This window comes from Cyprinodon tularosa, unplaced genomic scaffold (genome assembly GCF_016077235.1).
Source record: "Cyprinodon tularosa strain WSP-4 unplaced genomic scaffold, ASM1607723v1 ctg457, whole genome shotgun sequence".
NCBI lineage: Eukaryota > Metazoa > Chordata > Actinopteri > Cyprinodontiformes > Cyprinodontidae > Cyprinodon > Cyprinodon tularosa.
The window spans coordinates 343076-356715 of record NW_024039182.1 but is presented as its reverse complement, the minus strand read 5'-3'; the positions used below and the strand labels follow the sequence as shown (position 1 = coordinate 356715).

Below are 13640 nucleotides of genomic sequence, written 5' to 3'. Positions count from 1 at the left end.
CTATTCTGTATATGTCTATGTTGCATATGTAGATGCTGCATATGTCTATTCTGCATATGTCTATGTTGCATTTGTAGATGCTGCATATGTCTAAAGTGTATATGTCGATGTTGCATATGTCTACTTTGCATGTCTATGTTGCATATTTCTATTCTGTATATGTCTATATTGCATATGTCTATGTTGCATATGTAGATGCTGCATATGTCTATGTTGCATATGTCTATGTTGCATATGTAGATGCTGCATTTGGCTAAGCTGCATATGTCTATGTTGCATATGTAGATGCTGCATATGTCTATTCTGCATATGTCTATGTTGCATATGTCTATGTTGCATATGTATGCTGCATATGTCTATGTTGCATATGTAGATGCTGCATGTCTATTCTGCATATGTCTATGTTGCATATGTATACTGCATATGTAGATGCTGCATTTGGCTAAGCTGCATATGTCTATGTTGCATTTCTAGATGCTGCATATGTCTAAGCTGCATATCTCTATGTTGCATTTGTAGATGCTGCATATGTCTATAGTGTATATGTCGATGCTGCATATGTCTACTTTGCATGTCAATGTTGAATATTTCTATTCTGTATATGTCTATATTGCATATGTCTATGTTGCATATGTAGATGCTGCATATGTCTATGTTGCATATGTCTATGTTGCATATGTAGACATTTTACATCTGCTTATCTATGATACAAACGGAACCTCATATACACACACTATAAAACATAACAATTTGTTGAAAAAAAATATATATACTGTTCTTTTATATCTTCTCCATTAAAATACACAACATATTAATAAAAAAATGTAAAAATGAAAAAAATGTTATATTAATTAATAGCTAAAATATACCTTGACCCTAATTCTACTTAACAAAAACTAAACACTACACATGTCGATGATTAACACAATGGGTCTATAGTAAAACTTAAAAAGCCTTGAACCTCAGAGAGCTCAACATGAAAAATATGTGCCTATCCCTTTAAGAGGTGTGGCGCAGGAAACAGAAAGTAAACCAGGGTGAATTCTTTCTCAGCCTTTCTTTAAACTGCACGCGTTTATGCTGTAGATCTCCTATAACAACTAAGCTCCTTGTTTTGTTTTCTAGTTTAGTTTTTAGGTTGTTGTAAGGGTGGTTACACGGCTGTAAACACTTCTGTCTTGCAGACCAGACAACCATTAAAGGAGGTGAGTAAGAACACGTCATTTTTATCAGATGGAGCGGTGGCTGAGGCTCAGGCGGTTTGATCACATAAAATACCTGGTGGAGTTTTCTCCTGGGGGAGGGGCTAAAAAAATATCTTACAAAATAGACATACACCAAAAACCAATCAAATATGCTAAGTTATCACACCAATATATTTATGAATGCCAACAGCATAAAAACATTTATAATGTCATGCACATGTACATAAATGTTGTCCTTCTGAGGCTTTGTAAAAAGCCAATCTGTGTTTTGCATGGTCCAATGTTGTTTCACAAACCTAAAAATATAATGCGCCAGTTGGAGAAGCTATAAGTCAGATTTATTTTTTTTAATTAATATATCAAAACTATTTATTTTCTAAGAATGTGTTTATTTAAGAGCAACTATGCAGATTAACAAACATCCAAAAAAAAGTGCACTATACTATATTATTTTCCATGTGAATCCCAGATTGTTTATGTTTCTTTTTAAAAAGTGCCTTAAGTCACTCCTTGCTGTCTTTATCCATGCTGGGTCAGATCCAGACATTTGAAAAAGGATGCAGAGAAAGCAGGATACAGCGTTAGCCTCGCTGCATGCAGTTAGCCAAGCCTCGCAGCTAAACCAGGTCATGGAAGACCGAATGGACCATGTCCATCTGACTGCTGATCAATTTCAATTTTTCGGCTGATCGGGTCTAGACGGTTTCGCAGGAATTTGAAATGAGTTGATATGAGCTGAACTTTTTTATGAAATCGAGACACAGCAGCCAATCAGGGACTGGTAGTAGGCAAAGCTATTTTTCACCTAAAATGGAATACTGATATAATATTTTTAAAAAGGTTAGAAATAAGGAATAATAAGAAATAAGCCACTTAAAAGGTCTTGAGTGGCTTTAATAAAAAAAGCTGTTTTAGTTTAGTCCTAGAAGGACTGTTAATCATCCTCACTTGCCTCAAGCACAGAGTCCTATCTGTCGCTGCCAAGTATTGGTGCTTTCTGCGGTGATAGATTTACAAGAAAGTCTCGCCAAATCAGAGCTGCGTCTGGAGGAGCCAGAGTGGATTTTTTTTCTTTGTTTTTTTTTCAGAGCTTTTGGGGCTTTTCTAAAAATTATGGTCTCCCCAAGACGATTCAAAAGTTGTTCATAGAGAACTATTTAGCAGTAGTCCATGATAAGTTTCATGTTTGCTTTTACTGTGAAACGCTGACGATGAGACCTTGACAGAAAATTACATGGGGTTGCCAGGGGTAACGGTAGGTCCAAAGCAGAGGATCTGGGAGGCTGTTAATTTACTAAATATTAAACAATCATTCCAGCTACTAAACATGGTAAACATACCACTGTTAGATTCAATACCAGCACAGGAATGACATGTGATGTTATGCAATAACTTAATATCAGGAACGAACCCAGCACTAGCCTCTGCTAGGATGGCAATGTCATTGGTCATAATTAAAAATAAATTATATCGTAAAAACCAAATCAGTAGAAAAACGGCATGTTTACCTGCACAAATAGAGTAGCATGAAAAAAGTAGGCTAGATAATTTTGATTAAATGCAGAACTTAATTGTGATGTAGATGACCTCTAGGTGACCTTAAAAATCATTTGTCTTTTTTTTTTTTTTTTTTACAAATTAGCTTTTTAAATGCACAAACCTGCATTGCATGAGCAATAACCATTCAGTCTATTTGCTGAGTTTGTTTTTTTTTTTTTTTCACGTCAGTGGGGTTTCAGCTTTACGCAGCTGAAGCTCCTCCTATTTGATGACGCGGTCCAGAGAAAAAACCCTTTGCATCTGAAATGCAGAGCGGTGAATTACATACTGGGCTCGTGGAAATCACTGCGTCATCGACACTTGACTGAACTGTTTTGTAAACAAACACCTATAATTCACCTTTTTTCTTTCTTTTTCCTGCAGCTGGACTTTTCAAAGTCAAGACTTCACTGAAAAGTGAGATGAAATTCTTAGTTACATGTCGTAAATCCACTCTCAATTGTTTGCAGTTTTTCATGTTTAGTTTATATTGTTAACATAAAAGATGTAAATAATAAACAGAGGTTGATGTGAACTTCTGGAGCTGGGATTTACAGGATCCCGTGATTTTAACCATTAGACTAATTGCATAAAGAAAAAGTATCTTGTTTTGTATTTTAATGAATCGTGTTCTTTTTTATCTGAGAGAATAGATGTACATATATTCTCTACTGACCTCTATTTTGAAATTGATAATTTTTTATTATTTCCTGCACTCTTTACAGCGATCCTTTTATACCTTTTACTCCCTTTCAGTCCAGTGACGCACCATTTAATGACCATTTGCTACTTGGTTTGGTTTAAAGACACAAACATTCCCACACGTTGTTATGATGCATCATTAAAATTCTGTTTATTTTATACGGATGGTATGTAACGGACTGAGATAAAAGTTAAGCTAAAAGGAAAGTTGGACCTCCACATCAGTCTCAAGTCCTTTTTTGAGAGGTTTTCTTTCAGGATTTTCCTGCATTTACCTCCGACCATCTTCCCATCAACTCCAGCCATAACGTCTGTATAAAAAGTGCTTTTTGGAGGCTGTGATTGGAATCTGTCAGCAGATTACAGAATAGTTTCACCAGCCAATGATAAACCAGCTAATATTAGCATGTTGACTTTATTTTTTAAGAACTTTGCACAAGATATCGAAACATATTTGTAACCTCTGCAGGTATTTATTCTACATGCATCCATCAATTTAATGTCACAGGTGGCAGTAAAACAGGACATCATAAATTAGATATGAATTATTAAGTCAGCTAGTTTGAATTGAAAATAATTTTCATTATGCATTAAAACTGAGAAAATTCTTATTTTTTAGTTTACAGAATTGTCAAGAACATCATGTGTTTTTAAACCCTCCTTTTGGATAAAAAATAAACAGTAGAAATCTGTATTTAAATAAAGAAAATCAGGATAATGTTGCCCTTCCTTTATTCCTTGTTTAATTACAAACATTTACCTCTACCAAGTAGCCAGAAAAATCTTTGCTTTTTCGTGTTAAAACCTCTATTTGAAAAATATTTTTTCAAATATTATCCTGACACCAATATTAAGCATGACTGACCTATTGTAATACTAAACACTAAGGATTAGAATAAAGTGTTCAGGGTTAAGAAGTGTTTGTTGTACAACCATTTTTTTTTATTTTACATTTTTTTTTTTTAAGATACATTTTGTACATTTTTACAAAAAATATCTTTTAATAGCCTTTTTGTTTAACTGTTTATGACTAAAACGTGAGCAGACTGACGCCTCAGTAGTTCAGCATCAATGCATCTATAAACCTGTTGCCTATTTTCTTTAATTTACTTCTGGTTGAAAGCTCCTGCTCTGTTTCTGCGGATGGGACATCAAACACATCTATGTTTAATGGGTCCAATGTAACAACTGAAGCGTTACTTTGAGGATACTCAGAAACTCAACTGAGAAACCATCTTAAATCCATGTAAATTGGAAAAAAAAACAAAGAGTCTTGTAGCGTACGAGCATGAGTTAATTAAAAAAACAAAAAACAGAAGGGTGCTGTAGTTCTGTGTTTTGGCCACAGGTGGCAGTATAGTTAGGAAACTCCGTTGTACATCTTTAATATATGTTTCTATTGTTTTAACTGGGTTTTTTTGTGAGTTGTTATAGATTTTAATGATTACATTGGTTTATAATATCAAATTGATCGCAGACTTGCTAACTGAATTTAATTGATGTTGCATCGTGACATTTTTTCATGGTTTTGTCATCCAAACATCCCCATATTCATGCAGAGATAGGTCAGTATACCCTTCATCACCATAGTTCAAAAACTACAACAAAACAGAAGGTTAAAATATAATTTTCCTAGCATGGCTCCAACTAACATTAATTATAATGTTTATGTAACTGTTATTTTTTTTTTCTTTTGGTTTTAGAAATGGCATCCAGTGGAAGTCTAATAACGGAGGAACATTTACTTTGTCCGATCTGTCTCGACGTCTTCAGTAAACCAGTTTCAACACCATGTGGACACAACTTCTGTATGTCGTGTATAACGGTCTACTGGGACACCACGCCCGCCTGCCTCTGTCCTGTTTGCAAGGAAGAATTTCCGAGCAGGCCAAACCTCAAGGTCAATACCTTCATTGCCGAACTGTTATTACAGTTTAAGTGCCTTCGTGTGACAAACACTCCCTCCCAGAGTTCATCCGGTCAGCAGCCGGTCAGCCCTGGCAGTGAGGTGAAGTGTGACATCTGTAGCAACCCTGCTGTGAAATCTTGTCTGGACTGTGTCGCTTCATTCTGCGACGGTCACCTAGAGTCGCATTGTATAGCTTCTGATTTAAAGAGACACACGTTGGTTAATCCTTTGGTGGGTCTGGGGGACAAAGTCTGCAGGGATCATCACAGGCTGATGTTGCTGTTCTGCAGAAATGACAACTTGGTGCTTTGTGACCTTTGCGTCGGTTCGCACCATGCAAGCCACGATGTGGTTTCTGTGCAGAGGGGATATGACGATATGACGCATCAGCTGGGAAAAACTGAGGCCAAAGTGCGGCGAATGATTCAAGAAAGGACCCAGAAGGTCCAAAGCATGACAGAGTCACTAACAAAAAGCAAGACGGAGACAGAAGGGATGATAAAAGACGGCACACGCTATGTGAGCGAGTTGGTATCTGAGATTAAGAAGACCCAGGAGGAACTCGTCAAGGTGGCAGAGGAGAAGCAGAAAACGGTGGAGGAGCAAGCTAAAGGGTTGATTACAGACATGGAGAAGGAGATTTCCAGCTTGAAGGTGACTGCAAAGAAGCTGGGGGATCTAAAGGACATTGAAGATCAGGTGTGTTTTCTCAAGAGCTACCCGAACCAGTCCCTCCTGCCTCCCACTATGGACCTGTCCACATACAGCTTCAACAGACACCTGGCGGTGCAGCACATGCATAAAGCAGTTAGAAACTCGATGGCAGACTTCCGGGCACTTCTGGATAAGCTGAAGGAGGAAATTGACACATTCTCAAACAGCACAGATGCATCAAACGAGGCGGCGCTCAAGTACATGCAGCAGTTTGAGGTGAACATTGTCCTGGATCATGACACGGCTCACCCCATGCTCAGCTTATCATACGACGGGAAGCAAGTTTGGTACAACATGGGCACCAATCTGTGGGGGACCCAGATCCAGAAACCCAACATGTTCACTCAGCATCTAGCTGTTGTGGGACAGAGAGGCTTCTCTTCCTGCAGGTTTTACTTTGAGGTTTACGTCGGCCAGAAGACGGAATGGTGTCTGGGCGTGTCAACGGCATCGCTCCAAAAGAGCGGGGCGATAGTTCGAAGTCCTAGCTGCGGACTCTGGGCAATATGGTTCCTGTTGGACAAGTTTGAAACCTTCACCTGCCCAGGCGTTCCGGTTTACGCGGGGAAAGTGGAGCGTGTAGGGGTTTTTGTTGACTATGATGGAGGTCAGGTGTCGTTCTTTGATGTCGTGAGAGCAGCTCCCATTTACTCTTTTAATGGGTGTTTATTTACCGAGGAGCTGTATCCGTACTTTAATCCCTGTGATAATGAGTATGGTTCAAACCTGGATCCAATGTTAATTGTTCCCGTTTCCCGACAGAATGAGCAAAGTATTTAGACATCAGTTATTTGGCTTAGTTTGGAAATCAATGACGGCAACAAAACTGCATTTAAAAAAGCATATAAAGAATATTCCTAAATGCAAAGTTCCTCCTTTTTTTAATTATTAATTCTCCTCTCTTTTAATTCAAAATTTCTTTCATTTTTAAGCAAAAGGGGTTTTAAGAGTCAGCAAAAAAATATAAAGTAAAAAGTAAATATGTATAAAATACAGTTTGCATGGAGACACTATCCAATGTTGCTATGGAGACCTTTTCATCCATTTCACTTTGCACATAGTTTCTACCCTTCCTGTTACCCTCTATAACACAATCCTATAAAGAAATATGCCTCTATGTCGTGAAATATTTTTATCCTAGAAAAACAACTCAGCTAAACTGTCAGTGTGGTTAAGAGCATCATTTTTATAGCCAATGTGAAACCATAGGAGGCAATTGTGTAGCTGTTTAACTACACAAAGTGTCGAGGTGTACAGATTTAAACTGATCATGAATACGTGTTATTTTATGAGTTGCGTTTCTGGGCGTGCAGGTGGCACAGTGCTTAGCGCGCACGACCCATGTACAGAGGCCTTAGTCCTCGATGTGGCCGACCCAGGTTCAAATCCGGCCCGTGGTCCTTTGCCGCATGACACCTTTCTCATACCCCCTTTCCTGTCAGCCTACTGTCGAAAAATCGAGCCACTGCTGCAGAAAAAAACTCAAAAAAAAAAAAATAGTTGCATTTCTAGGCTCTAACCACATTGAGTGACTGATATGTAGCAAAAGGTTACAGTGTCACACTTTTGAACACTTTTTAAATGTCACCTTTATCGGTAATGAAGCAAAATGCATTTGCAATATAATTTTCAAAACCGTAGAGGTGCGGAGGAGGATTTGGGCCACTGAATTTTTTTTTTTTTAAAGTTAACTGATTTTTAAATTTTATTTCAGTGTAATATGAGAAAGAAGTCGAAATTCTGACTTTTTTTTTCTCAGAATTCTGACTTTTTTCTCAGAATTTTGTATCTTAATGTAGATGGGCACCATTCACTGACAAAGATGTGAATTTGTGTGAGAGGGCCAGTAACACATTGGTGGTTTTTAATGTGCACGAGGGGTCCCCAGAGTTGCTATTTCATTAATGGAAGAGCAGAAGGTGATTAAAACACGAGAGCTAGTTTAGTCTCTAAAACAGACATGGCTACGGCTTAATGCTAACATGTTTGTTAGCTGTCAGAATTCTAAGAAAAAATTCAGAATTCGGAGATTAAAGTCGGAATTCTGATTCCCCCCCCCCATATTAAACTGAAATAATATTTAAAAATCAGTTAACTTTTTAATTTTTTCAGTGGCCCTAATCCTCTTCCGTATAGAGGCACTGGTTTTTAATAATACTATACTCAACAAGAGTGAGACACCAGTTTTCCCATTTCGGGCCTTGTGTGGCAGCAAGACATTTGTGGTGGGTTTGTCACATATGACGGTAGAGAGAGTCGCAGCTAGCATGCAGATCCATGCCACTGATCTCTATTGATTCACTGGATTGCTGACAGGCCGTTGGTAGTACACGGTGCTGTGAGGTCACCAGCCACCATATTGGTACTCCCTAGTTAGACCGGTCAGAATGTAAGCAATTCGTGCGCTACAGCTTTTAACAACGACGATCTCCTCATTCTTTATGGGGGGGCTTAAGACTTTTAAAATTTAAATAAATTCATAATTTTGACCCACACTTACTGTTTTATAGCATCTCTAGATTACTGTATATTATGGCGAGAAAATAGGCACATCACATTGCAGGGTTAGTATGAAGGCTAGATGTCATTTAATATAACATATACAAAACCATAAAAACAAAATTAGTGTGTTAATGGAGCATAATACACAAGCACACACTACCTGATGAAATGCCGAAAGTGCTAAATTAATTATGTACATGTAATTTACAGGTATTGATTACATTGTTATGGTAATTACATTACATTACAGGCATTTTTATGGTGTAACTTTGTGAGAGTGAGGAGTACCAAGATGGCAGCAGGTGACTTCAGCAATCCAGTGAATAAATGGAGATCAGTGATCCATGCATGCAAAGGAGGAGGAACTTTTTCACACAAAGATTACAGTGAAGTCCTCCTCCAATGGACTCACTTCAAAAACTAAAGCCTGGAGTGAAACATCTGGAAGCTTGGGGTTGCAGTTTTGGTTAAAAATAATCGCAATTTTGGTTTTTGCCAAAATCATTCAGCCCTAGTCACTGTTATGTGGATATTTCTACAAACAGGACATGTAGAAAGCAAAGTATAAATAAGAAACTAATATATAAGGGATTCTTACACTTACACCAAGCGATTTGTTACAATTTATTTTTGAGCTTTTTTTTGTGTGTGTGTGTTTTCCTACAATAAAAATACCAGCTTTGTTTAATGTTTTTTACACAATTCACTAGGGCTCCAATATTTATCACCATCTGTTTACTCTCAACCAAAGAAAATAAGACTTTTACAGAGAATTATCAAGATGCTGCAACTTTCTACTCAGATTCTAAGGAATATTGGACTTGAAGACCTAACAGCTTTAGAGTTAGGCCAATAAAAATAATATAACTTTGAAAGAAAAACACCTAGAATAGGAACCAAAGGGTTTAAGTGATAAAGTCACGAGGAGAGTGATAGGGATGTCTTGAGTATTTTTTTTTTGTTTGTTTTTTTAACCATCTTGGGCAGCCATGGTGACCAGACAGAGGAACATTTGTAAATGCATAAAGACAGGATCACATGACTTTCAGTCCTAAGAGGATTTATTATGGGTTAATCTGAGACTCTATCGGTGAATTTCCCAGCATGTGGAGGACAGAAATGTAACAGGTCCCAACCAATAACTACAGAAAACCGGGGACAAAATACTAGAGAGAAACTGGAAATAATGCACCACAGACCACCTTCCCAGTTATGGTACGCCTAAAAGTCTGTCAGGTTTTGGTCTTGATGCATTCTCCAAGTCTGGAGACCCTTACCTACCATCTTGATTGTTATTTTTAGTGGGTATTCCTCAGTTCCCTTAGAATGTAAAGCTAAAGAAATTCATCAGAAAAGCTAAAAACTGATTAAAACGCTTTTGCATGAACATTCACATAAAAGAAAAGCAGCTCCATAGTGTCGCCACAGAATAGTGGGACAAGGTTTCTTTTCAAATCAAACCTTGAAGAAAAAGAAAATAAGAAAAATGAATGTTGAGGCAGAAACATTCATCCCTTGAAGTTTTTATTCTCCGATTGTGAAGTTTTGGTCTTTGCATACGACTGTGGGCGTGAAATGGGGGAACATTCGATACCTTCAAAGATTATGATTTGATATACAGCTACTCTATATTTCTGTTTTTGCAAATCTTTGGGAATAGATTTTTAATTTTACATGTTTTCCTCACATTATCCTGAAGGTATATCTAAGATATAACTGGATTAGGGGGCTTATGTCGAAAGGAAAACCCAACTTTTTATTCACCAACTTTAAAACATAAAAAAAAAAAAACCTCCATAATGGCAGATTATCAAGCTGATAAATTGCATCAGTCTTTCCCAAAAGGCAGATTAGGCTGCAGATTCAGCAGTTCTGACATGCAACAGGCAGCCAATACAAAGGTGTAATAAACTCACACATCATCAATGACAATAGATTTTTAATTTTACATGTTTTCCTCACATTATCCTGAAGGTATATCTAAGATATAACTGGATTAGGGGGCTTATGTCGAAAGGAAAACCCAACTTTTTATTCACCAACTTTAAAACATAAAAAAAAAAAACCTCCATAATGGCAGATTATCAAGCTGATAAATTGCATCAGTCTTTCCCAAAAGGCAGATTAGGCTGCAGATTCAGTCTTTTTTTTTTTTTTTTTCTTATCTCAGTCCTCCAGTTCTGAAAATCCACATTTAGTGCAGCTTCAAAGAGAACGAAAAGACAAGAAAAGACAGTAGCTTCAAGTACTCCACATATAGTGCCTTTTTCAACACAAGTTAAATAATTTAGCACAAGCAAATGTAAATGTTTGCAAGCATGCATGTCTTCATTAAAAATGGAACTTTATAAATGTGGAAGTTAACAATATTTAAAATATTAAAAGACATAACTCTGTAAATAGTGACTTTAATAAAGGATGCTGCCTTTATGTTAATGTTAAATCTCGGAAGCATTTAGGCAGGGTAAACTATTTTACCCTTAAATCTATATTTATTATTTTTATTTTATAATCATTATTTATTTCTATGTTGTATTTTTAAACTTTAACAATACATAAGCTCAACATAGAAAAATAAACAAATCTTTCGGCTTCCTATGGATCATGTGATATTGGAGGATTTTAATTTTCATTCTGCAGTTTTTATTTTGTGACATTAAGCACTAGAGTTAAAAAAAAAAACTCAGTTGGCATTGATTTGATCTAATTTGGTTAGACAGATTAAAATTCATTTAATTTAAACATCATTTTTGATTCTTCAAGATACTTTAAAACAGGCAGAAAATGTGTTAAACTAGCTTGATTTTTAAGGATCCTCAGCTGTTTGAGGATTTTTAAATGTTTATTTCAAATTGAACTAAAGTATCAATTTACATAAAGATAGATACTGATTATATATAGCTGTTACTAAAAATAAGTTTGAGTTTTTGCTCTCTTTTAGTTTACAGAAAATACTTTAAATAAAAGTTTCAAAAATGCAACATGAATCATTCAAAAGTTGCATATATGTAAAGATAATTCACTCGTAATTTCTTAATTTAATCACAGATGAATCCACATGTTCTGCCTCTTCTTCTGCCTATTTTTTTGCCTGGTTTGTTAGAGAACATTATGGAACAAATAGCATCTTATAAAAACCAAGGACCACAGCAGTTAGTCAGAGAAAACCATTGAAAAGCTTAAAGCAAAGTTCACAGGTTGACTCTGGAGGAGCTGCAGAGATGCACGGCTCATGTATAAAACATTTTATTATAGTCTATGAGCAAACCTCTGGTGGAAGAATAATAGTTAACATAAGTAACACACTATCCTGAGGGTAAAACAGAAAGATAGCAGCAATTTTGAATTGAAAATATACTCAAAATCCAACGTTTTTGTGTATAAATATATATGAAACAATCAGATATAGTGTGATTTATCATTATTGTGACAATAACTGTGATACATATTATATAACGATAATAAATTCTTAACTACCTATATCTAAAAAAAAAAAAAAAACTCAAAAACTGACACTATTTTTGTTTTTTTTTCAAAAGTACAGTTTAGGAAAAATAATCTTGTATATAAATATTTCCAAAGCAGTAGCTGTTTTTTGGGGGGGTTTTTTGGACTTTGCACATGAAGGGACAGAGTGTTGGTAAAAAGATAATGATTAATGGGTCTTAAGATACTTTTTGTCATCACTCTTATTATTCTTGGAATGAAAGCCATAAAACATTGTGATGGAATGTTTGTTCTATATTGTTCACAATCATATTTATATATGATTATCTTGTATTGATATAGTCCTCAAAATTCTACATATATGTGATCAAAATTATTAAGGATATTTCTGAATTTAATGTGAAAATCTCTGCCTGTATTTTGCTCTGTAAATGTGACAAACCTTTAATATCTTAATTTGATTTTAGTGACTCATAGAACCATCATATAAACCAAACCTCACTTCGTTTCCATATCTATAAACATGAATAGTTTTAATGATTTACTTCCTCTCACATCCATTTTACTCCTCATTCTCCCCCTTTTATTCATCTAACACCCGCAGTGCATCTCGCCGCCACCACAGCCATATTTTGCCCACTGCTGTGGGAACGCTCAGCCTCCCAGCTCTCATAATCCATTTCCCAGCTACAATGAGCATTTGACACGGTTCACACTCACAGGCTTGGAGTCCGTGTGTGTGTGGCAAAGGCGTTTTTTTTCCTCACAAACAAACAGAAAAAAACTCATTAGGTAATTTACAGCAGGTTTTGATCAGTTTTTGCTCAACATTAGCAGGCTTTATGCTCCATATTTGGACCTGGTCAGGAGCTGGAGGTCATTTGAAGAGAAATAATGTGACATTCCCATGACAAAATGGCTGAAGCTACTGACGGATGGTTGGTTTGGAAATGAATTAGCCCTAAATTTCCCTCGTTTGTCAAAGTGGCATAGGAACAAAATAAATATTCAGCCTGAGAGGGAGGAGATCATCACCCCACCCCCATCATCATTGCCACTAAGGCTCCCCATCTTCTCAGGGACGCGCAGGGGGGGAAAAAACATAAATGAGGGGTAGGTGGGTGCATGCTGTGAAGGGGGAAGATTTAAGACGGGGAGAGGCATCGAGAGCTTTTATGCTGTCTGAGTGAACGAGGTAAAGAGTGATGTCAAAGGTAGAGAAATGGATGGAGGGATCACTTCCCACCTACCTGAGTTCTGCACCTCATTCAGATAGCTGTCCTGAGCCACCATCTGCAAACAGAGATACAAGCTTAGACAGGAAGAAAAAAAACATAATAGCTTCTTCCACATTTTTATGGAAAATTAGGCCACATGCTGCAGAGGAAATGAATTAACTTTATCAATTAGTAAAGATGTTTCTGTTTTATTTCAAGGTCCACAATAAATATGGATAATCACAGACCTAAAAGGACTGATTAGAACAGTCCATACAGGAGATTCTGGGTGTTCATAAGGCATGGAGCAAAGCTAGAGTTGGTGCTTCAGGAGCCCTGACTCCAGAGAACAGGCTGCAGCTTTGTCATTGCACTCTGACCAGAGAAAATGTTATAAACATCTGC

At 36.7% G+C, this 13640-nt stretch overlaps 2 protein-coding genes across 4 annotated transcripts in view; one reads left to right on the top strand and one right to left on the bottom strand.

Annotated features, from left to right (window-relative positions):
- Positions 1 to 13640, bottom strand: part of si:ch73-127m5.1 (neurotrypsin) — a 51277-nt gene that overhangs the window by 25702 nt on the left and 11935 nt on the right. The window contains exon 2 of the mRNA XM_038300775.1: positions 13269 to 13311. Coding sequence (XP_038156703.1) covers positions 13269 to 13311 — 43 coding nt within the window. The remainder of the gene's footprint in view (positions 1 to 13268; positions 13312 to 13640) is intronic.
- LOC119793600 (zinc finger protein RFP-like) lies at positions 1011 to 7767 on the top strand. 3 transcript variants are annotated; one of them, XM_038300777.1, is made up of 3 exons: positions 1011 to 1037; positions 1126 to 1205; positions 5150 to 7767. In XM_038300777.1, the coding sequence occupies exon 3, from the start codon at positions 5152 to 5154 to the stop codon at positions 6847 to 6849; it is 1698 nt and encodes a 565-aa protein (XP_038156705.1). In that variant the 5' UTR covers positions 1011 to 1037; positions 1126 to 1205; positions 5150 to 5151; the 3' UTR covers positions 6850 to 7767. The 3 variants fall into 3 exon arrangements, with proteins under 3 accessions (XP_038156705.1, XP_038156706.1, XP_038156704.1); XM_038300778.1 differs by lacking the exon at positions 1011 to 1037 and adding an exon at positions 3129 to 3161 and having other exon boundaries at positions 1044 to 1205; XM_038300776.1 differs by lacking the exon at positions 1011 to 1037 and having other exon boundaries at positions 1044 to 1205; positions 5150 to 7766.